We start from the raw sequence: 27,919 nt of genomic DNA, 5'->3' as shown, positions 1-27,919 counted from the left end.
GCCCTGTCACTTGCACCATCTACTGTGTTGCAAACCAGGGACGAGGAACCTGTTGCTCTCCAGATGTAGTTGAACTCCAACTGCCATCAGCCCCACCCATGGCCAGTGATTAGGGGCGACAAGAGTTGGAGTCCCACAGTATCTGGAGGGCCACAAGGACCCAATCTCTGCTGGAAACACTTTCCTGGGGAGCAAGCTTCGCTGGAAACTGGCACATTTTCGGGTGGACGTGTATCGGAGCTAAGCCGTAGCTTTCTCGAAGGTGCCCGGCCAATAGACCCTTGTTATTGCAACAAACTAACGAGACTGCCCCTCTCTGTGTAGAAGAAGAGTCATTTTGTGTATTTTCGCGGCGGGACCAAGAGCAAGGGCAATCTGTGGCCAGTCTACCCGCCCTGCTATTGCATTGCCACGAGAATCGCAGCTCAGGCGAGAGATCCACTCTCTCCCACCCCCCGCTCCTGTGCAGGTTCCTGAAGAGCTGCATCCCTGACAGAGCCCAGACTCTCCTCCCCCGTTGCTGGGAGCGCTGCCCCTCTCTCTCTCTCTCTCTCTCTCTCTCTCTCTCTCTCTCTCTCTCCCCATCTCCAAGTGCCTAGGCAGACAGGCAGGCAGCCTTCCTCCCGCTCCCTCCCTCCCCGACATCAGATGCCTGGCTGGCTCCCACACGCATGCTCCGAGCGGCACTTTCTCGTCGCCAGCAGCGCCCGGAGTAGCCGCGCAGGGCGAGCCGCGGCGCCTTTCCCGCACCCCGTGGCAGCGCATGACTCCAGCAGGTAACGGCACGCACCCCTCGCGGCTTGGAGAGTCTCTGGAGCGCGAGGCCGGAGCCCAGGCCCAAGCCAGACTCCAGGAGGAGGGGGAGATCCCCTCCGCTAGGGTCCCAGATGGGGGCGCCTTTCACCCTCGGGAGCGTCTAGAGCGCTCTGCCCGCCGGGGAGGAAGCGGCGCTGGCGGAGCACGTGCCCTGGCGAGCCGGAGCTGGCTTTGTTCGGAGGTTGCTTCGGCGCCACCTCAACCTAACCGGGGGCAGGGGGCGGTGGGCAGAGTCGCTGCTCCAGCCGCTCACTCCTACAGGTGATCAGAGGGTGGGCATCGCCTACTGATCATGGGATGAAGATCCCGGGTGAAGTCGCCTTGCATTTGCGCGCGGTGCGGGAGTCGTGCGCGCTGGGTTCCCTCGTGCGCTGCAAGCGGGAGAGGAGGAGGTGCCCTGCGCGCTCGCCGTCCCCGGGAAAGCTGCTCGAAGGCAGCCTGCCTTCTCCATGTGTGTGCCGTTATGAAAGATGAAATTTGACCCCAGTGTTTTGCGGGTCTTTCCCCCCACACCCCGCTCTCCTCATTGTGTGCGACCACGCGTACTAGGTAAAGCGTGTTGTTGTCTCGGGTAGGTGCGCGTGCATTTGGCCATGGGGTGTGTATGTGTGTGTTTTCCGCGCACGCCGCCGCGGTTAAGCAGGCGTGTGGGCAGGGAGCCGCGTTAGTGTTCTTTGCCTGTTTGTGTGCATGCATGCGCTCGCTCTGTTTATGTGTGTGCTTGTGTATGTGCGCGCGGATGGAGCGTGTGCCCGTGCCCGCCCCCTGCTGGTGGGTTGTGAAGATGTGCATTTTCCCGTGCGATCAGGGCCAGCGTAGTTTTGCCCACCTCCATGGCGCGGGATCCATTCATCAGTTTGCAGCCACAGCGCCAGTTCGGTTTCCGAGGCGACTGGTCTCTGCTGACAACCGCCTCCCACCCCCCGCCCGCTCGCCTTCCCCTTCCCCAGTGAATCATGGTTGCTTTCCTACCGCACACAAGCCATTATGGCAAGATCTTCTCTCTCCAGCCAGCTAGAAAGTCCCTGTCTGCCCTCCTGGGGCTGCAGATTATTAGGGATTCTCTCGCTTCTCAACTCTGGATCCAGCATTCTCTAGGCAGGGATTTCGTTGACTCTCAGCTCTTTCGCTTCACTGAACTCTTCCTTCTATTTGCCTGACTTTGCTTTTACTGGCTGTGCATTTAAGTTGGAGGCCACAGACCTTTGGGTTTGTAGTGGGAGGGATGAGTTGCATATTAAATGTGGATGCAAGGAATCCACTCCCAGTTTAGGCTCATAGTAAACCCTTCACATTTTAAAGGGCTCTTAGAGTGTTTGAAGTGGCGTAGAGATATTAACTAAGTAATCTTTAGAACAACAGGGTGTGTGTGTTTGTTTAATACGTTTATATCCCACCTTTTTCTCCAAGGAGCACACATGATTCACCCCTCCTCATTTAACCCCCACAACAACCCTGTGAAGTAGGTTAGGCTGAGAGGCAGTTACTGGCCCAAGTGAGCTTCATGGCAGAGTGGGGATTTGAACCGTGATCTCCCAGGTTCTTGTCCAACACACTAACCACTACATCGCATTGCCTTTCCCTTCATAGACGAGGAGGTGGGGGTAACAATGGGCCATAGCTCACTGGCAGAGCACATGTTTTGCCTGCAAAGGGTCCCACATTCAATCCCACGATCTCTAGGTATGGCTAGAGAACTCCTTTCTGAAACTCCAGAGTGCTGCTGCCAGTAAGTATGTAGACCAGACATGGGGAATTGCAAGCCCTGGGTCTGAATGCAACCCTCCAGGCCTTTCTCTGGCCCTCAAGACTCTCATTAGATCATCCTTCATTGGCCATGTTCCATGCCCTCCTTGAGTACTCTTGGCTGACTGGAATGTGTCTTTGAACTGTGAAAATGCCTCTTCCTTGCCTGGATGGACATATGTGTCCATCTGGCTTTTGTGTGATTGAAATATACCATCTGGCTTTTGTGTGATTGAAATATAGCCTTTTATACAAAAGTAAGAGTCACATCCATAGACCTGCTCACTTTTGCCTGTAGTCCCGCCCACCACTGGCATGTGACCCTCAGATTGTTGGCCCCAAGGAAGTGTGCTCCTCAGGGTCTAAAAGGGTCCCCACCCTAGTATAGGCAATACTGAGCTAAGTGGACCAAAGGGGCAACAAAGTATAGAATGGCTTCTTCATGGCTTGCCAAAGACTGCCTAGTAAGTTCATGGAAGGAACAAGATTTGAACCAGGGGCTTAAATGTGCCTGCTTCTGGCTGATGTGATTTTCCTCAGACAGATGCTGCTCCATAACAGAGGTGTGAAGAAACTTTGGCCCCTTCATATACCTCAACGTCTGGAGGCCAAAGGTTCCCCACACCTATCATAAAGATTGCTAGCTTGACCACAGTACAGGCAGCTCCCAGGGGCAGCAGCACTTTGGAAGCAGCATTCAAGTTCTGCTGCTGATGTCAGTCCTGGCCTGGGTCCTCAGGCACGTTGACATGCCATGGATTTCCAGGGCCAGCTTTCAGGTTGCTCTTGCACTGCCCAGCTTAGTGCAGTAAGAAAGGCCTTTCTGCCAGCCCTGTTGAATGAGCTGCTTTTTCCTACCCACAGACGAGAGGGAACTAACCTGGAGATTTTGTGGAGCCCTTGCATTGCTGCCTCTAGCTTGGTGGAGAAAGAAATGAAATGAGCCTTAATCATAGGAAATAAAGCCAAGGCAGAAAAAAAGAGCTAGTTAAAAATGAGTTTTTGAATTCACTTCTGCTCCTGGTGCGATCCCAGCCTTACCATGGCGATGCTATGCAGCTCAGATCGCTGTAGGGAAGATATTGCAGATGTGCCATTTAACAGCTGGGATATGGATTGGGGAGTGACTGCAGTTAATGCCTGAAAACAGTTTTACAGACTCTGAACTCTGGAACTAAATAGGTGCTTAGGCAGCTAAGCTCAGCTGCCTTGCTAACTTTTGTACATTCAAAAGCAGCATCTGTTTAGAGGGGAACTTGGCCATAGCAGAGCTTGATTTCTCATATAAGAGACGGTGCAGCTCAAACCGGCCATAATGCCAGATCTTATACTAGGAGTCCATATGTGTTGGTTCTAGCTACTCACATGTATGTAAGGAAAATGTGCATGTGCTCAGAGATCCTTACTTTTTTATTATTTATTTACACAAGCAGGATTTGCAACAAAAGGTTGCAGCATGGACTATGCCTGTTCAAGACAATCAACCTACAGGATCTATGCCCTGCACGTAGCTTCTGTGTTCATAGAGAACACATTTTCCTTATTGAAACTGATATCTGGGTGGATGATATCTGCTCACACAGGTTCTGTGCATGAAGTGTGTATTTACTTTGTGCATTGGTTAAATGACAAGAATGTTACTGCTTCCTCTTGCATACCTCCGAATGGGAATTCTTTGCAGCTTTCTATTTGACTGATGCTGAGAGTAGTGGGCGAATATATCTGAGGATGGGGAAATGCTGCAAACTCTTTGGATTGGCTTATTATTTTTATTATTGGACTGAGTTATAGTACTCAATGAGCAATTTAATTGTAGTTCAGCTTTGAAAATAGATTCACAAAAGCTACAAACCCACTTGCCCATGCATATCCGGGCTAGTTAGTTGCCACCTAAAAGGAAAGAGAAACAGAAATCGCTTTTGTAAAACTTTCTGGTCATCTGGGAGCAATTCTGCATTCATCATAGGTGACCAAGTTGTTCACAAGCCTGCTGTAGATCACTACTGTACAACGCATCTCTGAAACAAGAAAGACATGTTCAAAACTTAAGTACTGTATCTAAAAGGTTATGGGGCCTAGAAGGCATTTTTGAGCATGTTTGTGAATTTTCTTGAAGGATTTTAAAAGTGACATTTTTTACTATATTTTCTGGAAGCCATGTGATGATTCCCTTGTCTCCATTGTTAAGCGAAAGACTTTTATCACTGATGTCATTGCTCAAATGTTTTGCAAGATGGAAGAAACTAATTTACAGCCAACCATATCAAAGGCTTTTCTCTATAAGCTGCCTCAGACATTTTATCCTGACAAAGCCAACTATACAAAGACAATGTGAGGCTTCAGCAATTGCTTTCCACAGGACCCGACCAGAATGGCATTCTGCTTAAGGAAGCAGGGACCACAATTGCAGCTCAGGGATGCACAGAGTAAAAATAAGTACTGGCACACAGCTGGGTAGCATTTAGGGCCTATTAAAAATGCAGCTTCCTTTTAAATGCCGCATTGAATGCTTTTCTGTTTGTGCTAAAATGTAAGCAGTAGCTTTGCTTGCCCAGTTGTAGCTTTGCTTGCCCAACACTCTTGTGTGAAATGGTACTCTTGCTCCCAGGTTTGTCTGAGCACAAATGTGAGCAACTTGTTTTTGCCCAAATACATCAGTAGGAACCTGGCAGTGGAACTTGGGGCAAGTGATGATTCTTTGGCTCCAAAGATTAACTGGAATAAATACTGATTGAGACCCAGGCAGTCCTGTAGCTCTCCAGACGATGTGGGACTCCAGATCCCATCTGGCCCAGCCAGCATGGCCTATGATCAGGGATGATGGAAGTTGTTGTTCAGGAACAACTAGAGGACTGTAGGTTCCCCATTCCTGATGTGGCAATTGCATGCAATGTGTATGTGTAGCAAACATGCCAAGTTAAGCAGGCAAAGCAGGTACGTCTTGTCTCCTATTTGGTATGGCCTTTCCTTGCATCCCCCTCCATCAGCAACAGACTTGAAAACCCTGCACAGTTACAACAATAACTGTCTCTCTCCACACACTCTCCGATCTGAGAGAGGAGCAGGCAGGTATGGTGTAGGTATAAGTCCTAGAGGATAGGGCAGGAGCAAAACCTTTCCCCCCACCATGGTGCACTTAATTATACCATAGTTCTAGAAAGGGGAGAATCTTCTGGAATGCCTCTCCTGATATGAACCTACACAAATCCTCTTCTTCTGAGGCCTTTCTTCAGGCTTGGAGGCTGGTGACAAAGGAGAGGGCCTTTTCTGTTGTGGCTCCCCATCACTTCCTAGTGAGGTTCACCTTGCACCTTTGTTGACATCTTTCCAGCATCAGGTAAAGACTTACATTTCCCACCCCCCAGGCATTTGGTAGACCGAGATGATCTTGTTTTGTTACTAGTGTACTGCCAAGTTTCTTGTAGCTATTATGGGGGTTGTTCATTCTGTTTATATAGTATTATGTTTTTAATGTGTAAGTTGCTTGGAGACCTTTGGTTAACAGGTCACTAGCAATGATGATGATGATGATGATGATGATGATGATGATGATAATTCATTGCCAGCCCATATCCTAGAAATGCTTATGATATAAGGAACAGGGAAACATGTGGTTGAGAACTAGAGGTCTGGGGCATGGAAAAGAAGGGTGCTTTTAGGTAGTTGAATTCATGTTCAAAGCAAAGGGGAGCCAGCAACTGTGCAGCACTGTCAGAAGCAAGGTTGATGTGTTACAGTGATATTATGCAAAGTGGTGTGTGTGTGTGTGCATGTGCGTGGGCCACATTTAGAAGCACTGCTGATCCCTTCTGTTCAGAGATAGCAGTGTGCCTCCTCACTTTTGTCTTTCGTCAGCTCAGGCAGAGAAACCTTAAGAAACTCCTATGTGGTACCCTGGCCTTCTAATGCTGTTTGGTCTCTGGGATGTATAAGTTGTTGTTGTTGGCATCTATCTGTCTCAAGAGATAATGGAGTGCACTTCATTAACAGTACCGGGGCAACCTCTCCAGGGTACAAGCCTGGTCAGTGTGTATGGAGGGCCTGGGCTGCCCAGATGACAAGACCCCCTTCTTGGCCTCGCTGATGTGCTCCACAGGAAAGCAGAGCAATACGTTTGGCTCCAGCTTGGCTGCAGGAATTGCCAGAAGGAGATGTACAAGGCACCATCCAACCATCTTAGGGACTCCACTCCGCATTTGTGTAGGGTTTCCTCCTTAGCCTTTTCTTCTCCCAAAGATATCCCTCAAGGCAATGGAGGTTTAGTGTCGAGAGTTTTCCTTCTCCTAGATCAATGAGTCCCATCTACCCCTCACTTCCCTTTACAGCCCATGCAGAACTACCTTCTTGACCATTGAACCCACTATTGGTCTCTTCTGCACAATCTGCCAGAGCCTGTCTTTGCAGGCAAGGGAAGTCTCTAACCAAACTGGGAGATTGAGACCCGTCAACTATCCTCACCTGGTTTAGCCAGCCAGTCAAAGCCATTCCCAGGGTGTGGCCGCTGTCACATTCTGACAGCTTCTAGGAGCCACAGGTGAGAGCTGAGTGCAGGGTAGGGACCAAAGGTGGACAAACTACCCCAGAAGGAGCACAACTTGTCCCCTACCAGAGATGCTGCCCCTCCTCTAACACCCCATACTAATAATCTGCAGTCATCAGCCTCTCTTGCAGTAAAGGCTGAGAATCACTGATTAGGCATTCTGGAAGAGCTGAGGGATCTTTGTCATTGTTTTGTAAACACTGCCAAGTGATTAATGTGTTATACCCAAAGACACACATACATCCAGGTGTGCAAAAATAATGTACAGCGTGCACAATTGCTTATCCTTTTTGACATTTATACACAGTCTTTTTAAAGAAAATAACCATGGCTGTTATCGTCACCTATATGGGCATCAAACATTTTTCTCCATCACCACCTGGTTGGCACAGCTCATGGATCTAGACCCTGGAAGATAGCATTTTAGAGATAATGGATATGCCTGAAGACCTCCCCCTCACACATTCACACACACCGTATGATCTGAAGTCTTCCAATGGCATTTCCATGGATTCCTCAAGTAAATATCTTTGAGTCACATTTTGGCTACATTGGAATAGTGTATAAAGTGCCCAGAGACAGCAAGAGAAAAGGACTATACCCAAAACTGGACACAAAGGTGTTAATGGTTTTGGATGTTGCTGTTGTTTTAGAGTAAGTAGAAGGTTGCGGGCAATCCTTATTTTATTTTATTATTTGTATCCTGCCCTTCATCCAAAGATCACTGAGTGGTTCACAACATAAAAATACAAATATTAGAACTCAGGTGTGTGGAGATGTGTTAAGTGCTTTAATGCTTTGCCCTGCTGATGACGTCTTGATCCAGATAAACACTTCTGCACTTGCTGTTTACTTAAAATACATATGTGATTGCTTGCACATTTTGTTTGGCTCTAAAGCAGGGGTGGGAAATCCATGGCTATTTGGAGATTTTGTTGGACTACAAATCCCATCATCCATGATAATTGGCCCTGTAGGCTGGGGCTGATGGGAGTTGGAGTCCAGCAACATCCAGAGGTGGTACAGCTTTACCATCCCACTCTAAGGGAATGTACCTGTGTCTTGCCAAGAAGTGCTAGGTAGAATTTTGATGGAACAATTGGCAGCTAGAGTTAGAAGAGCAACACATTTAACAAGTTGTCTGGTAGACATAGGTCACCAGGAATTCTCTGCAGCAGGCTATTAGTCTCTTTGGGGGTTGGTAGAAAAAAATCTGTGAGCAAGTGTCCTTTATAGGCTAATTTACAAGGCTATGTTAAAGGCTGAGAGGCCAAAACAAAAGGGCTTGGATAACACTTTCAGTGAGCCTTTGGCAGGCCAGCTCAAAACATTTAGCTGCTTGAGGCAAAGGAGAAAACAGTGCCCACTGATTCCATCTACAGAAGCCAACACTGGCAAGGGGATAGCAAGCCCAACCACAACAAAGGGAAATAGACTAGTTTAGAGGGAAGCGAGACAGGCTGTGGGGCATAGATAGCCCTGTCCTCCCAACAGAGGGGTATTGGTGGGCTCGGAAGGGGTGGGGAATGCTGCTCCCCAGAATCTGCTGCCTGAAGCAACTGTCTTCTTCTGGCTAATGATAGGGCCAGCCCTGGCATGTGGGATTCTACTTCCGCTCCTCTGCCTGACTTAGCAAGTTTTCTTTCCTCTTTCTTCATGTCTATTTTTTGAGACAGGTTTCCTTCCCATCAACCACATTTGCTTATGAGCACCAATGAGTTTCAGCCACCCCACCCCATTTCTTTAAAGCACAGCATTCACACAATTCCTCAGGGCATGCACACAAAAACCTTCCCATCAAATTTTGCATCAAATTAAGCAGCTTTGTGAGCAAGCACTCGTGAGGCGTGCTTTATTCCTATCCCAGAATTGGAAGGATTTGTTGCTGGGGGGTGTTTTGAGGACAGAATTGCAGGCTCCTTGAAGATGCCAGCTTATTACTATTCAACTGAAAGCTGGCTTCTAAGATCAAGGCAGAGTTATGACTGCTAAGGTGCCAGCCGTTGATACATAACTTATGTAGCTGAGGGAGGCATAATTAAAAATAATTGAAAAGTGGTATAATTATTCTGGACTCCAGTTTACTGCCCACTTGCCTATATTGCTATCTGGCCATGATCTGAAGTTTTCACAGCTGCCTATTCCAGCTTTGTATTCAACTACTTGCCTGGTAGCCTGGGAGAGGGACTTTTCAGTGGTGGCTCCACACTCATGCTCTCTCCAGTTAGGTCTGCCTGGCACCACCATCAACATTTATGCTTTTAAAATTTTGTAAATTGCTTGGAGATTCCTTATGTGGCAAGCGACTGATAAGTTGAATAAATAATAATAAAGTAGTAATAATAGAAGCACAGAATTGTAGGATTGGAAGGGATCCTGAGGGTCATCTAGTTCAACCCCCTGCCCTAAGCAACAAGGAAATCCATGCAGGAGAGTAAACAGGCTGGTCTAGCATGAATGGATCTCTCTGCCTTCTCTTTGCCAATCTACTTGGTTTCCATGCAGTCTCTCAGGTCCATCCTTTCTCTTCCATTCCACTTGGTGGAAGACAAACTTTTACCAGCTTACTAAGAGGCCAGTACACTGCATTTCCATACTAGTAGGGAACAACCCCAATCCCACAGACTAGCACCTTTTGTGGGCTTACTTACAAGGCTGCCCTATTGCAGTTCTCTTCTGTGCTTAGCAATGGTAGGATTTGAATTTCATTGACAATGGGAAACCTGTAACCCCTGTGGTGTTGGAGCCAAAACAGTGTAGAAGTTCAAGCAGAATTTGGTGCCATTGTGTGGAATGAGAGAAGGTGATTGAGATGGACAGGCAGCTGCCTGGTTCTTGGAAGAGACAGATTATTTAAACATGGATGGACACTGAGGGGGAACACATGGCAGAACATGTCACTGCTCAGATGTAATAGAAGCTGGCCTGATTTGATGGGAGATCCTGCCCTGCCACAATGAGTTGCACTCATTTGTGTGAGAGATGTTAGAGCTTCTGCAATTCTGCACTAAAAATCCCATACTGCACTAGTTTTCAACTGGTAGGGTGAGACCCACTAGAGGGTTGCGACCTGATCCAATGTGAGTGGCAACAGAAGCACTACCACCATTCAAATATTTGGTAAAAGATTAAGATATGGGTCCTCAAATGCATGTTTGCGTTAAAAGTGGATCCTGGATCTGAAAAGGTTGAAGATACCTGCTGTACATCATCTTCTCCCCCCTCCCCCCTCCCAAAATAGATTCTGCCATCTGACTATATAATGCAAACTAGGAACATTCTGCACACACCTGGCATTTTATATATGTATACTTGGAACTAAGCTTGTTTTGCAAACCAGATGCAATAAAGGTAAAGGTAAAGGTACCCCTGCCCGTACGGGCCAGTCTTGACAGACTCTAGAGTTGTGCGCTCATCTCACTCTATAGGCCGGGAGCCAGCGCTGTCCGCAGACACTTCCGGGTCACGTGACACACACCTGGCATTTTATATATGTATACTTGGAACTAAGCTTGTTTTGCAAACCAGATGCCATAGGTGCCTACAAATCCTAATTCCCATTCCTCACTCACCCCTTTGCTACCCAATCCAAACATCTAAATTAATTGTGGAATGGGTTATTAGTACTTCAGAAAAACTGAAAGCGCACCACCTGTGATTTCCCTCCACCTCTTTTTATGTACTATATTAATTTACATTCATGAATTTCAGTTCCGGTGTATTTTGTTACATTTGTTGACGCTGTTGCCTAAATGCACTGATCTTTCTCAGCCACAACCACTGCCAAGAAAAGCCCACAGAATGGACTTTACTGTTATTCCATGTGGGTCCCAGAATGCATTGCCACGATGACTGTGGCACTGCTGCTGATTTTCCCATCCTCTTGTACGCCTTCCTGAGCTACAGCATCTTTCTCATCTAACAGCAAACCTTTTTTTGGTCTAGCAATCAGCACTATTCCTTTGGACAGCTCCCTTGCTGATAGATCTGTCATCTGTGTCTTTGCCCTAGCAATCTCTCTAGATCTGAGGTGGGCAGAAGGCAGATTGGGATTTACTGGGTGATTTTCAGTAGAACCAAGGATTTGTGACTCTCATTTGTTTATCAATTAAAAGCCTAAATTAGGCTGCTGAAGTGAAGAAAGCTAATTAGGAGTGGACTTTGATGTCTTCTTCAGCTATCACTCGTAGCTGAGTAAGATTGTCTTCCATGACCACAGTCTTAACAGTGAGCCTGTAAGTGACTGTGGAGGCCAGTTCTGGATCCACATGTCCTTCAACAATGGGGACATAGGTTTCCGGGTGGGAGCTGATCATGGTGAGGGTTTGCCGAATGTGCCTTCCCGTTAGCCCATTTCTCCTTTTCGCCCTGAGTTTGTGCTTCTTCAAAGTCCAGGACTTTGATGTAAAATGCCTTGGATAGCTCAGTAAGTTGGAGCACGATGCTGATAGTGCCAAGGTTGCAGGTTTCATCCCCGTATGGGACAGCTGCGTATTCCTGCATTGCAGGGGGTTGGATGATCCTCAGAGTGCCTTCCAATTCTATGATTCTTTGACTATGAGTTCTGTTCAGTTCTGGTTTTCAAAACAAATTCCTATGCTCAGAATGTGCTCAGAGGCACCCAGCTCTTTCCTTTTATCTGTGTCCTTTTGGCTCTGGTTGGTAGATCTTGGGATTCTAGTAAAAACGACAGTGTAATCTGAAGTCTGCCCATCCCTGCTGCAGATGAGTTGGAGCCTCGGCCTGCTTTTGTAAAAACAGCCACATTGTCTTAGGCAAGGGCACCCGTGGGCCAGATTCTGAATCCTCAATCAAAAGCTTACCAAACGGTGCTTGCAAAGCCAATGACCCTCCCTCGCCTGCCTGAGCATAGATTGCCTGATGGCTCTTCACGGGGGATTTGTGGCAGCATCTAGTTGCTGCAAGATTGCAGACCTGGGAAATATAATGAAATGCGGTGAAAAGCTCCAGCTGAGTTCCTTAGCTACAACCCCCGAGGGTGAAGGCATACGCACTGCATGGATTCAGCTTCCACTTACCATGTGACTAGAGGGAGGAGGGGAAATAGTTCTTTTAAGAAGGTGAATGTTTACATGCACTGGGTTTTGTTTTTTTAGATCCAGGACTGTCTGAATTCTTTTTACTCCACAATCCATTGGCAAGCCCACCTTTTTGGGGCAGCCTACTTGCTTAGTGGTACCACTGGAGAACAGCATTCCTACAAAGCCATTGGCCAAAAGAGAGTGGGGTGTAATATCTTCAGCTTTCCCCATCCTCACCCCCACCTGCCATGGTGTTTTCTGTGTATTTCTGCTACCTTTAAGTTAACTGATTAATTGTTCCCCTCCCCCAAATGTAGTTAAACTTGTGTGTGTGCGCACGCATGCACACACACATAGGCACCAACTTTTTTACTCTCCTTCATGAAGGCCTCTTATCTGTTCTGACTCCCAGATTGGAGCCCTGAAGGCAAAGCCGTTGACCCACACTTACTCACCCTGCGCATGGAAGATCACATTACAGTGAAGTAGTTGTTCTTTTGAGAAGTCACTTAACTGTTTGGGTGTAGCTTAGAAACAGGATTTGTTGTTATTATTCATAGAACTGTGGTTTTTTAGAGTTGGAAGGGACCTCAAGGGTGATTTAGTCCAACCCCTGCAGCGCATGACAACTGCTGAAGAAGAGGCTTCTCTTTGTATGACAGGCCCCTTTTGGTCGAGTGGAGGCAGCCAGCAAGCGCAGCTGGCAAACCCCCTCCCCCAAATAAACACACCCATCCCACAGTGGCTAGTTTACATGGATAGCTACCTTTCCAAGATCCAATGAGAATGACTTCATTGTAAACTTCTACAATGGCTTGCTAACTGGAAGTGAGGCTGAAACCTTTTCCAAAAGTGACTTATTTCCAAACGTCAAGCCTGAGGCACTGCAGATGATCTTTATGAGAGCCTTTGCAAACCGTGTATGGAATCTTCCTTGGAGCACTCTTATATGGTGCCAGTGTCCTTTGAAACTCCATATCCCCAGATTTTTGAAGGTTCATTGCCAATAGGGAATCTCCTTATTAACAGGGAATGATTTTTCCCACTCTCCCGTGTCAATGACTTCCAGATTGCTGACACACAAAATTCAAATCCATAAAATCACAAGATGCGTCCTTCCACACTTGAGAGACAAGCGGCAGCCAACAGATATAGAATTAATTGCTGAGAAATAAGATGAGCATTGTGACCATCAAAACTGAATAAGAGATGTAGTTTAGCCTCCAAGGTGACCTGTTTGCTAATAATAATAATAATAATACCAGTCTCCATTACAATCTGATTCCAGAACTTGTGTACATAATTACTTCCCACACATATGCTAGTATGTTCCTCATTCCTTGTACCTCACAGCCCTGCCAGCGTAAAATCCAAAGTTTTAATTATTTTTTCCTGGTGGATCTCTAGGACAGCCTCGTAAATATTGTGTTGTTTGCTACTATGTTATGTTTGTGCTTTTATATTGTAAACTGTCCTGGAATCCTCAGATGAAGGGCGGTATAGAAATTTAATAAATGAAAAGTGTAAATGTAACAGCAGTTCAAATGCTATTTTTGTCGTCATCTTGCGATTCCTGCATTTTAGGGGGTTGGACTAGATTGCCCTTAGGGTTCCTTCCAACTCTACAACTCTATGAATCTATTATCATTTCCCATCTTCCAGGGTGGCAGTCCAGCTCCCGCCCCCCCCCAAAAATCTTCATTTCTTCAATTAAAAAGGCATAATTCTTCCTATTAATTAATTAATTTTAAAGGTGTTATCTGTTTTAATTAAAAAGCTGGAAAACTAGTCCAGGAAGGGGATAGAAGAGCTGGGTTTGTTCCGTGACAAGTGTCAGCCTTTTAGCCCTCTGCACAGCTGTCTCCTGCGGCAAACTCCTGGAACCTCTTTCCTCAGAGCTCAGTTCAGCAGGGAGGATGGTTTAATTAAACAAAACACAGCAAGGTTGTACCTCAAATTATGCATGTTTGTACACAGCCTTTGTTTCCAAGTCTAGGATTGGTGCCTACATTTTGCTTTGTTTACATGGCAGAGAAATCCACTTATGCAAATTAAGCACATCTGCACATACCTGTGCCGTCACTGCTTGTGGAGAGGTGTGTTGTTAGAGAAAGTAAAAGACAACCAGAAGGTAACAAGCAGGTTCTCCTTTTTGCAAGGAGAAGCCAAACTACTGTGTCTCACTCTTGCCATGTCTGAAGGAAAATCTAAGTGTGTGCTAGAATGTTTTCACTCAGGCCACATTTACACCATACAGTACATTTAAAACACTATGATCCCACTTGTCTCTAAAATATCCTGGGAAGTGTGGCTTGTTAAAGGGGCTGAGCAGTGTTAGGAGAACCCTATTCCTCTCCCAGAGCTACAGTTCGCAGAGTTCCCTGTGAAGAGGGATTGTCCATTAAACCATTCTGAGAATTGTTACTCAGCGGAGAATAGGGGTCTCCTAATAACTCTCAGCACCCTTAAAAAACTACAGTTCCTAGAATTATTGAAGGGGAGCCGTGGCTGCTTCAAATGGTATCTGTGGAGAAGCAGCACACAAAGAAATGTATGTATATACCGTGGTTGTGTGTGTGTGTGTGTACCATAATGCTTTAAGTGTGTGGTGTAAATGTGGCCTCAGACTCACAATTTCCCTTCCAGTACTACTATATTCAGGGCTGCCGATCAGAAGGTTGGTGGTTCGAATCTACACAATGGAGTGATCTCCCATTGTTCTATCCTAGCTTCTGCCAACCTAGCAGTTTGAAAACATACCAGTGCAAGTAGATAAATAGTTACTGCTGTGGCAGGAAGGTAAAAGGTGTTTCCGTGGACTCTGGTTTCTGTCACGGTGTTCTGTTGCACCAGAAGTGGTTTAGTCATGCTGGCCACATGACCCAGAAAGCTGTCTGTGGACAAACACCGGCTCCCTCGGTCTGAAAGTGAGATGAGTACTGCAACCCCATAGTCACCTTTGACTGGACTTAACCATCCAGGGGTCCTTTACCTTTACCCTTACCTTATTCCATGTGATTGGAATATGGTACTGGTTACAAAATTCCTGAAAATCAATCTTCCTTTCTTCCTTCCTAAAGTAAGTTTATAGTCCTCACTGCTGCAAAGATAGACTTGAAAGTGCATGGGCAACACCTGGTAAAATTGGAAAAGCCAGAAAGTGGATCATTGGTATTCCCAGTGGGTATTCCCAGCCAATCATTGGTATTCCCAGTGGGCTTTCATTATCCCACATAGCTCCTTGTCCTTATGATCAGCAGAAGACATTACTTGACTAAGCAAATATATGCAAGCATCTACAATTTGCAAATGAATATGCAGATGAAGCACACATTTATATTTTGGCAACTCCCCTCCCAACCGTATTTTCTACGTGCAATTGAAAATGTAATTCTGTTCCAGTGTAGCAATATGCCTTTGGAGAGCTTCATTTATTGGCAGACCTTTGCTCTTACTCTGGCAGTCTCTGTAGATGGACTGGAGCCTCTGCCTCTATTTTTCTTAGGCAAGGATGTCCACTTGGGTTGCAATTGCATGTACTTGAGTTGTGTTTGCATGTATTTGGCTTATATCCAACTCTAGAGAGACTACTGGAGCCAAGAAGATAGGTCTGCCAGAAAAGGAGATGTCCAAAGGCTTAGTGCTTATTTCTAGAAAGTGGCACCAAATAATAATATTTTTTTGCAGAGTGCATGCCAGTCCTATCCTTTGCCCATAATAAATGTGGATGGAAGGGAAATAACTAATGCACAGAGAGATGAAGGGAGGGTCCATAACATGTCCACTAGCAGGAGAAGTTTTAGATTAAGTTTGGGGAACCTTTGGTCTTCCAGATGTGGCTGAACTACAACTCCCATCATCCCTGGCCATTGGCCACGATTGCCGGGACTGCTGGAAGTTGTAGCTCAGCAACATCTGGAGGGCCAAGGGTTCCCCAAACCTGGTATAAATATTGATAGACTTGCTTATCCTAAAAGCTTTGGCAGAAAAGGTCAACCGCTTTGATCAGAGGAATTAGCACTACTATAGGTGCCACATGATACCCGCTCCGTATTTTTAAGAGCTTGATCATTTAGTGTGGAAGCATCTACACTTTGGGACTCCCTGCCTGTTGAGATCAAGCAGGCGCTTTCGCTGTACTCTTTTTGGTGCCTGCTAAAAACATTCTTGTTTAGACAAACCTACCCAGGTGTTTAGAAAGCTGAGGTAACTTTAATCTGTTTTAGTATTTCAGCTTTTGTATGTTGTAAGTAGGGGTATAATTTTTTCTTGATTTTAGTGGGGGGCTTGTAAACCGCTTTGAGGTTTTTTACAGTCAAGCAGTATATAAGTTTTATTAAATAAATAAAATAAAAAAGTAGGAGGAGAAATATGTTTGTATTATATTCACAGGTGTGGGGATATATAAGACTTGAATACTCTCTAGTACTCCGAATACAAGTTTCTGGATACATGGAAGCATAACTTTGAGCATTCGCCACCATTAACTGGAATATAAGGTGGATCATCCTTTCCTAACCTGGTGTCTTCCAGCAGTTTTGGACTACAACTCCCATCAGGCATAGTCTGCACAGCTGATGGAATTGTTGTCCAAAACAGCTGGAGGGCACCAGGTTGACGACAGCGGAGGCAGATCTTGACGCAGTGCTTTTATTGCTTGGAGGAATGCGTGCAGATAAAACATAGGAGAACTTGTGCCAAAGTGCTTAACTCACATGGTTCTGCAACTGGATGTAGTGGTCCCTGTGGATGATATCCTCCCATGGAAAAATGTAAGTAGCCCAAGAATCTCTCCTAGATCTTCTTGGATTCAAATTCAAGTACGTGGCTCCCTTGGAGTGGGGCTGTAGAGAAGGAGCTCATGTGTGACAAAGCAGTGATGAATGAGGTGCCTCTCCCGACTTACAGACTCCCTACCCTGGGGAATAAGCGCTTGCTGGAGTGTACAGGGAAGGAGTGCCACAGTTAATAAAGTGATAAGAGAGGCAGGCTTACTCACTGAGCTGAAGACGAGCCTTTCAGCTGTGGATAACTGCCGGATCAGCAGGAAAGCAAGAAAGGTTGCCCAGTGGAACTCCTAGGCAAACACTGCTTTAAGTGGAATATGTGTTTGGGGTGGAGAGCTGTGTTGTGTCTCATCAGCACAGGGCTGTGGGTATGAGAGTCTGTCTGCTTTGATTGTCTATCCCAGGGGTCAGCAAACTTTTTCAGCAGGTGGCCGGTCCACTGTCCCTCAGACCTTGTGGTGGGCCGGACTATATTTTGAAGAAGAAGAAAAAATTAACAAATTCCTATGCCCCACAAATAACCCAGAGATGCATTTTAAATAAAAGCACATATTCTACTCATGTAAAAACACACTGATTCCCGGACCATCCGCGTGCCAGATTTAGAAGGCAATTGGGCCATATCTGGCCCCCGGGCCTTAGTTTGCCTACCCATGGTCTATCCTATGTGTGTAGAAGACACTTGGCTGTAGGTAATGTGCCTGCCAATTGGATTTCTTGAAAACCCTTTCCTCTTCCAAGAACCCATTCCATCTTAAAACCAAGCAGCTAGGAAATTGTTTTGCCCAGTGCTATTTTTCTAGAAAAAAAGGTGCTGGAACACACCATGAACACCTCCTTTGTTCTCTTATAATAGCAGCGACCCCCACCTGAGAGGCGCTGGAACGGAGTTTAGTCAAGTTCTGGCTGAAAAAAAAGGCCCTGGTTTTGCCAATGTTCTCTGATGGGACTAAACTATATGTTAACTGAGCCAGACGCAGCACTATTTTGAAGACTGAAATCCGCCTTGGGGGGTGGGGAAGAAAAAATGAGAGCAGAGAAGCTGCAGAAAAGGGGAGGTTTTTAATCCTTTCTCCATCAACTGTTTCTCTGCTACATCCCTCCCCTAAGTCTTTCCTGCTTTGCAAGTAATGTGTAGATAGTTATGAAACAGGGAACTTTCTACCAAGAGTCAGGCAGATCTCTTAGGTTTTGCCATTTTTTGTGAAAAGTATTCTGAATGGCAGCATACAAATATCTCCCCACATGGCGACAAGCTCCATATGGAACCATTTAAAATGGAGTCAGAATGAGAGTGCATGGCCTCTTAGTCTCAGCATGTTATAAGGCAAAACAATAATCAGTTTGGATTCTGTTATAAAGATTTAGCTACTACCAACGCAATACATATTCCACCTGCATAGACAAGACTGTGTGTGTTCTGTGATTATGCAATTATGGAATTTGAAGTTGGGCACAGAAACCAATGACCTAAGAATCTCATGCTTCATTTTTTAAAGCAAGTTTCTAGTCCTTGAGGCTGCAGAGAGAAGCTTGAGGATGTGTTGGAATTTATATAATTTATGCAGTTGCAGAACTGAGCATCTCTTTGTGGAGAATTGTGCAAAAATGTTTCTGGAGAATTTAGGCTGCCTTGGTGTGGAATTTTGATGTTTATTCTTACTCTATACCTTCTTGATTATAGCTAATGATCATGTGCTTTCCTTTATTATATGAATGTAGCATGATGAAGGGAGAGAATGAGTAGGGCTAGACTTCACAACAATGGCTCAGTAGTTGCTTCAGACTCAGTGTTGTTTGAAGTCTTAACTGCATTTTTGGCATGCACTGTTTTCTTTTTTGCTGGCCGTAGAAAGGCCAGTGGTAGACCTGTGACTAGTGGATAGTATGAGCTTCTAGGCTGGCAAAAATAAAAGGCAGCTGGCCAACCAAACAATATCTTCTGCTTAAACCAGGAATGGAGGACCTGTGGCTCTCCAGAGGTTGCTGGGCTCTCAACTCCCATCATCACTAGCCAGCATGGCCAGTGGTCAGGGATGGTGTGTTGGGTGTTGTATATGCACCATGGAAGTTCAGTTGAGCAGTTTGGCTCACCACAGGAGCTATGTAAACACACAGTTGCTACAATAAGTCTTCACTCTCTGAGCCCAGAGAGAGTTCCAGCTTATGAAGTCCTTCATGAGACCAAAGTCCACACAGCAAGTGCAAAGTCCAGTTGCTAACAAAGTCCTGCAACTGCCCGAATTCTCTGAGTCCAGAAGTCTTGCAGGTTGCCCAACTTTCCTCAGATGGGCTCTTCGCAAAGTCTTTCACATTTTCACAGGATTCTTCCAACAGTCTCCACTTCTCCAGCAGATTTTCCTGTACTCCCCAACAATGGATGCTTTAACCTGAGCCCTTATCTACCTGGTGCTACATGCTAGTTTGCCCAGCAACACATACAAGATAGTCACAAGATACCTTAGCTGCATGGGGTGGGGTACAATTTCTGCTGACGCATGGAGAATTTTTTCATTTTCCTTAACATGATAGGAGTCAAGTCCAGCAACATATTGGGGGCTGCAAGTTCCCCATTCCTGGCTCAAATGAAATTAGGAAGGCTCCATCTCCAGATTCGATTCCACTCCCCATACTCTAATTCCAGCAGTAGGTAGTTGGGACCCACCCATATATGTCAGGATTCTGTATGGCCACCTATATTCATACCCACCCTGCCCCTCACTTCGCCTTCACATGCTGACATTTTCACACACCAGCCATGCAGATGGTACATAATGAGCCCAGCTGGCAGATCTTCTTTCAACCTGCCGTGGCACTGCTACTGCTTTGGCATCAGGAACAACCATAGAGATGAGAGTGCACCTGAGAGGGAGAGAAGGTGCAAAAGAAAGTCATCTCAGGTGGCACGTGGTCTTGAGTTGCCTTGCTATTCCTACTGCTGGAGAACTGAGGTTGAACCTTCTGCTACAATTTTTATAATTTCTGTTTTCTTCCTTTCCGTTCTTTTTGGGGAGGTGTGTAATTGAAGTTATAATATGTCTTTGTTTATATTATATTTTCAGGCTGTTTTACTCCTGCAGTTGCCATGGCCAAGGCTCTAAGCAATCTCAAAAGTATTCCCATAGAGTTTGCAGCATCTTCTAATGGGTGGGTGCCGGCAGTTGATTATATGTGGTTACAATGGGATTTCTACTATTTGCTTGCTGTTAACACACCACCTCCAAACCAAATGTCTCTTCTCCATTGTCGCCATGGAATCTCTGCAGGCTTCGGTGCCAGAATATATGTGCACAAATCATGTGGCCAGCCTGTGTGTGCAAATGTTGCAGGAGATTATCACAGCAGCTGGCAGTTTAGTTAGAGGCACGCAATTTGCTTGTGTCACTTGAATAACTATAGACCTGATCTTGTTCATTCACTTATAAGGCTATTTTTTTGGCGGGGATGTGGAATCAAGTTTATTGAATTGTGACATGGCTGAGCAGCTTTCAAATCTCTTAACTTCCTCCACCAAATCTCCCACCCAATTAGCTGAATGAATCAGCTGCTACCCTTTGAATATATGATTGTCCATATGTGATGGATACTTCCTGTACCATTCAAGCAAAGGTGGCTACAGTCTAGGGACTAATGTTGTAATGTGGCTACAAGGCTGAATTGTGAATGAAGAAACCACTAGTCAAAATCCTGCCTCTGCCATGTATTTAGTATATGACCTTAGGGGAACTAATGTTCTCTTAGCTTCAGCTTCCGACCTGTAAAATGAGGATAACAGTACTGATCTACCTTAGTGGATGAAATAGTGTATGTTAGCTCAGTTGGTTAGGGCATGGTGCTGATAACACCAAGGACGCAGGTTCGATCCCCATATGGGTCACCTGCATATTCCTGCATTGCAGGGGGTTGGACTAAATAATCGGGGGGCGGGGGCTTCCAACTATGAAGTTCTTAGGGTGGTATTGAACTACATTTTACTCAGAGCAAACTCACTGAAATAAATGAACATGTGACTACAAAACCCTGAGTTGCCCAGGAAGAGAGACTGATTGTTAAACCATTCTGAGAACTGTAGTTCTGTGCGGGGAATGGGAGTTTCCTCTAACAACTCTCACCATACTTAACAAACTATAGTTCCCATGATTCTTTGGGGGAAGCCACAACTGTTTAAAGTGAAATGACACTGCTTTAAACGTTCAGTGCTGATGAGGCCTTACATTCAAGAGGCGACACATTAGAGAACACAGGGCAAAAATGAGCCTTCTCTTTGTTATTTGATGCACCTCCACCCTAAAAATCTCAGAAGTTGTAGAAGTAGTTCAGCTATTATTCAAAGGAGTATATAATGAATTGACCAAGTAAACTGCGCACTACCTGGATTTAGCATAAAGGTGGCATGGAAGGGAGGAAGAGAAATAAGAAGGGATAGAGGGGTAAATGGTTGTGGAGAATTGGAAGTCTGTGGACAAGGAGCAGTAGCCGTGGGAGATGGGCCCAGATCCACAATTCTAAGGGCGCTTCCAAGACTATTGTGCTATCAGGTGGGATTAAATCACTCACCAAAAAAGTCAGGTTGCCCATTTCCAGTTGATTGGGAAGTCTGGCACAACAAATTTGCTTCCCTCAAAAGTTTTGGCAGTAAGAAAAGTGATGGGAATGTACTGGAATGTGTAGGATGGTGCTTGGTAACATCCCCACCCAAAATGGAGAGAATGCTCTAGAATCAGCAGATCACCTTCCTGCAAACAAATCAGAATAGACACTCAATAAATGTGTTTTCTGAAAGTTCCCTGTTGCTCCATATCCTAATCTGAGGGGGGGGGGGATCTTCCTGGTTCCCAAACCCTCCCAAGGAAATGCCTGCCTGTTTTCCAAGCTCTTTCTCTGCAGATATGAAGACTAGAAACTTGCTTTTTAAAAAACACCCCCTAACACCCTTCTGAGAATCTTCAGGATGCCAAATTCTTTTTCAGCTACCAGATCCTGTGCTTGTGTCTTAAGCCCACGCATGTGCCAGATACACCTAGAGTATACCAGGGCACCTCAGACACAGAAGGCTCCAAACATGAATAGCTTGGAGTTGATGGTGTGTTTGAGTGAGTTTCCAGCATAGGCATAACTTTACTGTGTGTCCCCCACCCCTTTTTATCTCCCCTTTTAGAGTCCTCCAAGAGAGGTGCATGGAATAGCATGGCAGAAGTTTCATCTCGAGATGGGCAGTGCTAAGCAGCCAGAAGCATTGCAGTTGTTGAAGCAAGATGCAGTTCCAGAAGATGCTCCCCAGCCCAGCAGCCGCTTACCTTGCAGTCAGGAGAAAGACAGCTGTCTCCAACACACCCGATGTGACGGAGGAGATCTCACCATGAGGAACTGCTGTGTGAATGACCTTGGCACCAAAGACGGCAGCCAAGAAGACACCATGGTGGACAACCCAGACCAGAAGGAGAAGGCGCCAGCTGTAGCCACAAAGCCTTCCATGGAACTAGTCACTGATACAGGTACCGTGGTTCTGAAAGATGCAATGGCTGGAGGAACCACCTTGGAAGAGGACGGGGAACGAGCAGCCCATCATCACTTGCAGCACAACAGCAAGCAGGGCTCAAGCTGCAGGGATCTTCCCAGTAGCTTATCCAATACCTGCAACCCTCTGGAAAGTAAAGCTGTTCCTGGAGATGTCGGTACGCATCTCCCGGCAGAGCCCTGCCTAAAGGCAACCAACAAGGACCCTTCCAGTGCACCAGCCTCCCTGAAACATGTGGCATTTCTTGAACCAACCAAAAAAGCCGCTGAGGCTGAGAGCATCCAAGCAGGAACAGCACATTCCGAGGGGGGTCCTGCACTTCCCACGTGCCTGAAAAACACAAGCCAAGGACAGCCAGGTGCCTCCAAGGGAGATATATCACACTTCAGCAGTGATGTCTGTGAAGCAGCGGACCACTTGAGTGAAGGACACGGAGGTCCCCTCGCACCAGAAGCTCCCAAGGAGTTTACTCAAGACCCCTTGGCAGCTGAAGCCACATCAGGGAAGTCAAGCAGACCAGCGACAGAAACAGACCAGTTGGGGGACCATAGCAGGGAAGTGAGGTTCCCTGCTCCGGAGGCTAACACAGCTGGGAACTCCAGTAGAGTGCCAGGAAACCCTGTGGCTGCCGTTCCTCATGAAGCCAAGGGCACATCAGGTGAGTCACAAACAACCCCAGGTGAAGCCACCAAGGAGGCGGAAGGGCTCAGAGAAGTGACACCCTCTGAGTCCAAGTGTCAAAACCAAGCTCAGGAACAACAAACACCAGAAATGACCAGTGTGGCTGTGAGTGAGGAGCGCACAACAGACGTCGAGAAGAGATCTGTGGAACTTCTCACCCAAACCTGCTCACTTGAGGTCACTCCCCCCCAGCACGATGCTGGGACTCAAGTTGACAATCGTGTGTCTTTGGTGTCGGTGGCCGTCAGCCCCATCAACCCGCCTGACGGCTCCTCGGCTTTCACTTTCCACACAAGGGGCTTGGGGGCCTCCTCTCTGAAGAGCCCTGGTCCGGAGCAGAAGCCAGCCAAGAGAGATGCAGAGATGCAGGTGTCCATCCCGGTGGAGACCAGGTCCGTGGCCACGGGGCCCATGACTCCCGTGACCAAATCTCCCCAAGCGTCCTACCCTGAGGTGCACGTGAAAGGGGCCCAGGAGGAGGCGCCCGAGCCGGTGCGGGAGGTCAGCTGGGACGAGAAGGGCATGACGTGGGAAGTGTACGGCGCCTCCATGGAGGTGGAGGTGCTGGGCATGGCCATCCAGAAACACCTGGAGAAGCAGATTGAAGAGCATGGCCGGCAAATGGTGATGACACCTCAGAGCACCCGTGCCAGCTCCATCAAGGGGGCTCCCCCCAAGGGGGAGGTCAAGAGGCAGCCCAGCGTCTTCAGGGCACTCCTGCAGAATGTGCGGCGGCCCCGCTGCTGCTCCCGAGGAGGACCTACTGTGGAGTGAAGGGGGCCCCGGGCCAACTCTAGGGTTTTCTTATAGCAGTTGGAACGTGCAAATGTTACGTAGTTTCTCAGGCAACGTGTGGGACAGTCCCTTTTGAATCTCTCGAGTCCCCAGGATTACGGCGCTCAACACCCCTGATGTCTCCTGGAAATGCAGGCCAAACCCTATATATTACAAGCAAATGGCACCTTGCCCAGTTCTGAAGCACTTGACATGTCTCAGCCAGCAGCGCTTACACTGCCACACACGCTTGGCAGTGCCGCTTTGCATCCTGGGACATGTAGTTTTCACAGTGCCAAGCTCAGATGATTATATGCAGGGCTCTCAGCAACTTGTCTGTTTGATACAGACTGGAAACGGCTCTCGGATATTTTGGAGACCCATGTTTAGGAAAGTTTGGTGTAGCGTTTGTGGAGATCACTGTACTAGCAGTATCCTATCTTGGGTCTAGAATAGATTAGTTGTAGGGGCTGCCAGATCACAGCTTTTAGAGAACCTATGCATAGTTTGGGATTCCCTCCTCCCAGTGCCAATAGGTTAAGAAACAGTCTGAAATCTTCAGTTATTTCCAGAAGTACAGTATGTGTTTTAACTTAGGGGCAGCAGCATGATAGCATTCTGAAGGAGATTTTGGCTGAATGATCATGTGTCAGGTCTTGAGAAAGCCATCCAATTGAACAACTTTAAACAAAATAAGCAAGTTTGCCTAATATTGTTCAGTTGCATAATTTTATGGTGCCCACAGAACTTGAGTGTTCTTGCTGTGGAGATTGATAGTTTACATTGCACAGAATATAATGAGTTTGGGGCATTAAAGAATCATAGAATTGTAGAGTTGGAAGGGACCCCTGAGGGGCATCTAGTCCAACCTCCCCCCAGTTGCAGGAATCAAAGCTAAATAATCCCTGAGAGGAGAGAGTCCACTGCCTTTTGAGTCCAGCACCAGACTGCCTTCCCTATTCTAAAGGACCATTTCAAGAGAAAGCAGGGGCTGGGAGAAAAGTGCAATAAGAGTATCCAGGCTCATCCTAGTGCAGGAGAGAATTTGGATGAAATATTTAATCTCTTCTTAATTACACTCTCGACGTTTGCCGACAGCCCTGCAAGTCTGTTCAAGGCAGGTCCCTCAGAGCCCTCCATTCCCTTTGCTAGAGGGCCCTGCTGAGTCCCAGTGGAGGCATCTTGCATTACAGGCTGATGCCGCCACCTGACCAACTTGCCTGAGAAACTAATAATTTGGAAGGTCCCGCGTCTTGTGTGCGAGAGTGTGGCTCGATGCGTGCTCTGGCTTGTGTGCATGTGAGCGTGCGTGTCATAGCCTCTTTTCCTGTCAATGCTATTCCCCTGCCCCCCGGGAGCAAAGAGGCCTGTTGCCATCAGAAGCGTGGCTAATTTTTATGTTCCTGACTTTTTCAAGAGATCTGGGGTGGGGTGGGGTATTTTATTCATATGTGTTGGAATATGGGGGCTTTTACAAAACACTCTTTACTCTGTTGTGTTTACTCTAAATCAGGTTCTTGTTTCTCTGAAGGTGTCTTGAAGATGCTGATTTCCTTTTCCTGCCTCCCCCATTCCCCGCCCCCTCCCAACAATATTTTATGCATTGGGATTTGGGGGTTTTGTGGCTTTCACCCCTAAGAAATGAAATCTGTGAAGGCATAGATGAGAGATTATTTGACACTGTGTAAAAAGAGAGCAGGGGACACTTACATGGTGGAAACCAAGACTTGTTTTTTGGAGGGGAGCTCCTTCCTCCGGAGTAGCTGCACTAGGTACACCTCCTTCAAGGATGTTTTCAGTTGTGAAATGTAGTGCCAAAAACTGACACCCACACTCACTTTTGATAGAGTTGGAGAGCACCTCTGCTGTTTGTAGTACTACCCTGATTTTGCCAGAAGGCTTCGTGTTGATTTCTGTTTACAAGTCTCCTCACCTCTCTGTGAATTATAGTTCCCAAAGTTTTTTTTATCTGGCTGGGCTTCTGTGTCTTTAACCATTGCCCAGAAGGAGGACATTTGGGTTCAGCTTTTCCCAGTGTGCATCTAAGGCAAGCAGGATGGGAGTTTTCAGCCAAATTTCCTCCTCAAGGAACAACCCCACTTAAAAACAAAAAAACAACAAAAAAAGCAGTCCTACTATAAATGCAGGTGCTAGGAAGTTTGGGGCTTTTTCCCCACAGAGGGGCAGAATTTATGTCCTTTTAGTGGTGACAACATTCAGCATCCTAACTGCAACACTGTGAAGAGAGGATCTAGGCCCGAAGAATCTCACTGTTCCTCAGTGCTCTCTTAGATCTGGGATGAGGGCCCTCCAGGTGTTGTTTGACTATGTCCCATCATCCTAGACCACTGGCTTTGATGGATGGGCCTGATGGGAGATGAGGTCCAAAGCCAGCTGGATGCACACAGGTTTAGCATTCTGCTCTTGCAATGCAGATTGGCCAACATGGTGAAGCTGACCAACATGCTAGAAAGTTCTGATGGAGCTGGTGGCTGTGGGGCTTTTCCTTCTAATGCCATCCCATTCAGCTGGGAAGGGCTTGCCTTAAATCTGGATTGCCCCTAGGCAGCACAAGCCAGCGGTATCATGTGCAGATCTTGGGAGAGAGAACTTTTCTCCACAAACAAAGAACCACACTGTTGGCTCTTTAAAAGGACCTGTGTGTACCAATACAGATGGAGAAGAGACAGAGTGTACTTGTCTGCTGTCTGCAAGAAGAGGTACAACTTCCGGCTGTTCTCTCTCGAGAGTGTACTGTACAATCTCCACCTCAACCAGGTTCCAATGAGTGGTATCGATGTGCTGGTTCACTTGGCCGACACAAGCATTCGTGCCAAATTCAGTTCAAGGCACTTCCACAAATGGAACAGGGGGAAGAACTGGTCCAATACTGTCATTGTATTAGCAAGAGCTCTGCCTGCCCAAACCTAGCTCTGAATCAGTCTATTGCAATTCCCCTTTGGGAATAAGTAGACATGTACAGGAACTGACCATAGAGGGGTTTCTACAGTGCCCAGTGCTCACAAGTAGCCTTCCAGTTGCAAGACATGGGAGCCAAGCCCTGTAAGAGTTTAGGTGCCTTGTGGATCTGGCATGCTAGTAGGTCTACACACAGAGAAACTTGAGTTTCTGGCACCAGTATTCTTCTTAAGAGGGACTTGGCCAACTCTGCAGCGCTATGCTGCAAGAGGCACATCTAGAACCATGCAAGTGAGGAGTTGGGAAGAGGCATCCCATCTGAGAAATGTCAGGCCACAAGGTGCAGGCATCTGCACCCAAACCTGCATCCAACTGCTGGCAGCATCCCTGGGATGTAGGATGCTGAGCATGTAGACAGTACCACCCCCACCCCCACCCCAGGTTACTGGGGCCATTCACAGAACTGCCGAGGACCCTTCCCATTCCTATGCCCTGCCTTGTGTGCTGTTCTCAGTATGGTGTTCACGTGCCATATGGATCTATAGTACCAAGCAATGATGAGTTGTTGACAGTAACTTTGCCTTTTGGTTTCTCTCCTCCTCCTCCTCCCTTTCTTTATTTGTTTAGGGTACAAACTTGTAAAACTGGCTGTTGGATAATAAAATTTTTCTCCAAAAAAAAAAAAAAAAGCAACCACCTCAATATGCCCCCTGCCCAAGAGGGCTTTATTTGTGTTTGTCAAGGGCTTTGGAGGGGAGAAGGGTTGTTTTCTTCACAGTCTGTTGCCAGCTCAGAAGAGGTTCGCTCTGCTGTGGGGTGGGGGTGGGGGAACTACACTGCAGTGCTACATGGATGGGCTTTCACAAAGCTATATCTTGGGGGCTTGTAAAAGGGGCTGAGATCTGTGGTCCTCCCCATATCCAGGCTTGCTGGCTCTTTTATCAGGGACAGTTCAAGCCTTTTTGCAGCCTGAGGTGGAGCCCTCTTCCCATCAAGGTGCATAATGACCAAAGCCAGCCAAGTAATTTTGGCACCTGAGGCAGAAAACCCCACAAGCGTCTGTCTATGGGAGTAAAAGTAAAGTTTTAATAAATAA

At 46.7% G+C, this 27,919-nt stretch overlaps 1 protein-coding gene across 2 annotated transcripts; it reads left to right on the top strand.

The window, feature by feature from the left end:
* The first annotated feature begins 588 nt into the window (after positions 1-588).
* On the top strand, positions 589-27,919 carry GPRIN1 (G protein regulated inducer of neurite outgrowth 1). 2 transcript variants are annotated; one of them, XM_053377174.1, is made up of 2 exons: positions 589-776; positions 22,090-27,919. In XM_053377174.1, the coding sequence occupies exon 2, from the start codon at positions 22,141-22,143 to the stop codon at positions 23,902-23,904; it is 1,764 nt and encodes a 587-aa protein (XP_053233149.1). In that variant the 5' UTR covers positions 589-776; positions 22,090-22,140; the 3' UTR covers positions 23,905-27,919. The 2 variants fall into 2 exon arrangements, with proteins under 2 accessions (XP_053233149.1, XP_053233150.1); XM_053377175.1 differs by lacking the exon at positions 589-776 and adding an exon at positions 980-1,077.

This window comes from Podarcis raffonei, chromosome 2 (assembly GCF_027172205.1).
Source record: "Podarcis raffonei isolate rPodRaf1 chromosome 2, rPodRaf1.pri, whole genome shotgun sequence".
Lineage (NCBI taxonomy): Eukaryota > Metazoa > Chordata > Lepidosauria > Squamata > Lacertidae > Podarcis > Podarcis raffonei.
This window is presented reverse-complemented; position numbering and strand designations above follow the sequence as displayed.

Excerpts from the sequence above, each read along its gene's own strand:
- GPRIN1 (XM_053377174.1), top strand. The coding sequence starts at position 22,141 with ATGGGCAGTGCTAAGCAGCCAGAAGCATTGCAGTTGTTGAAGCAAGAT.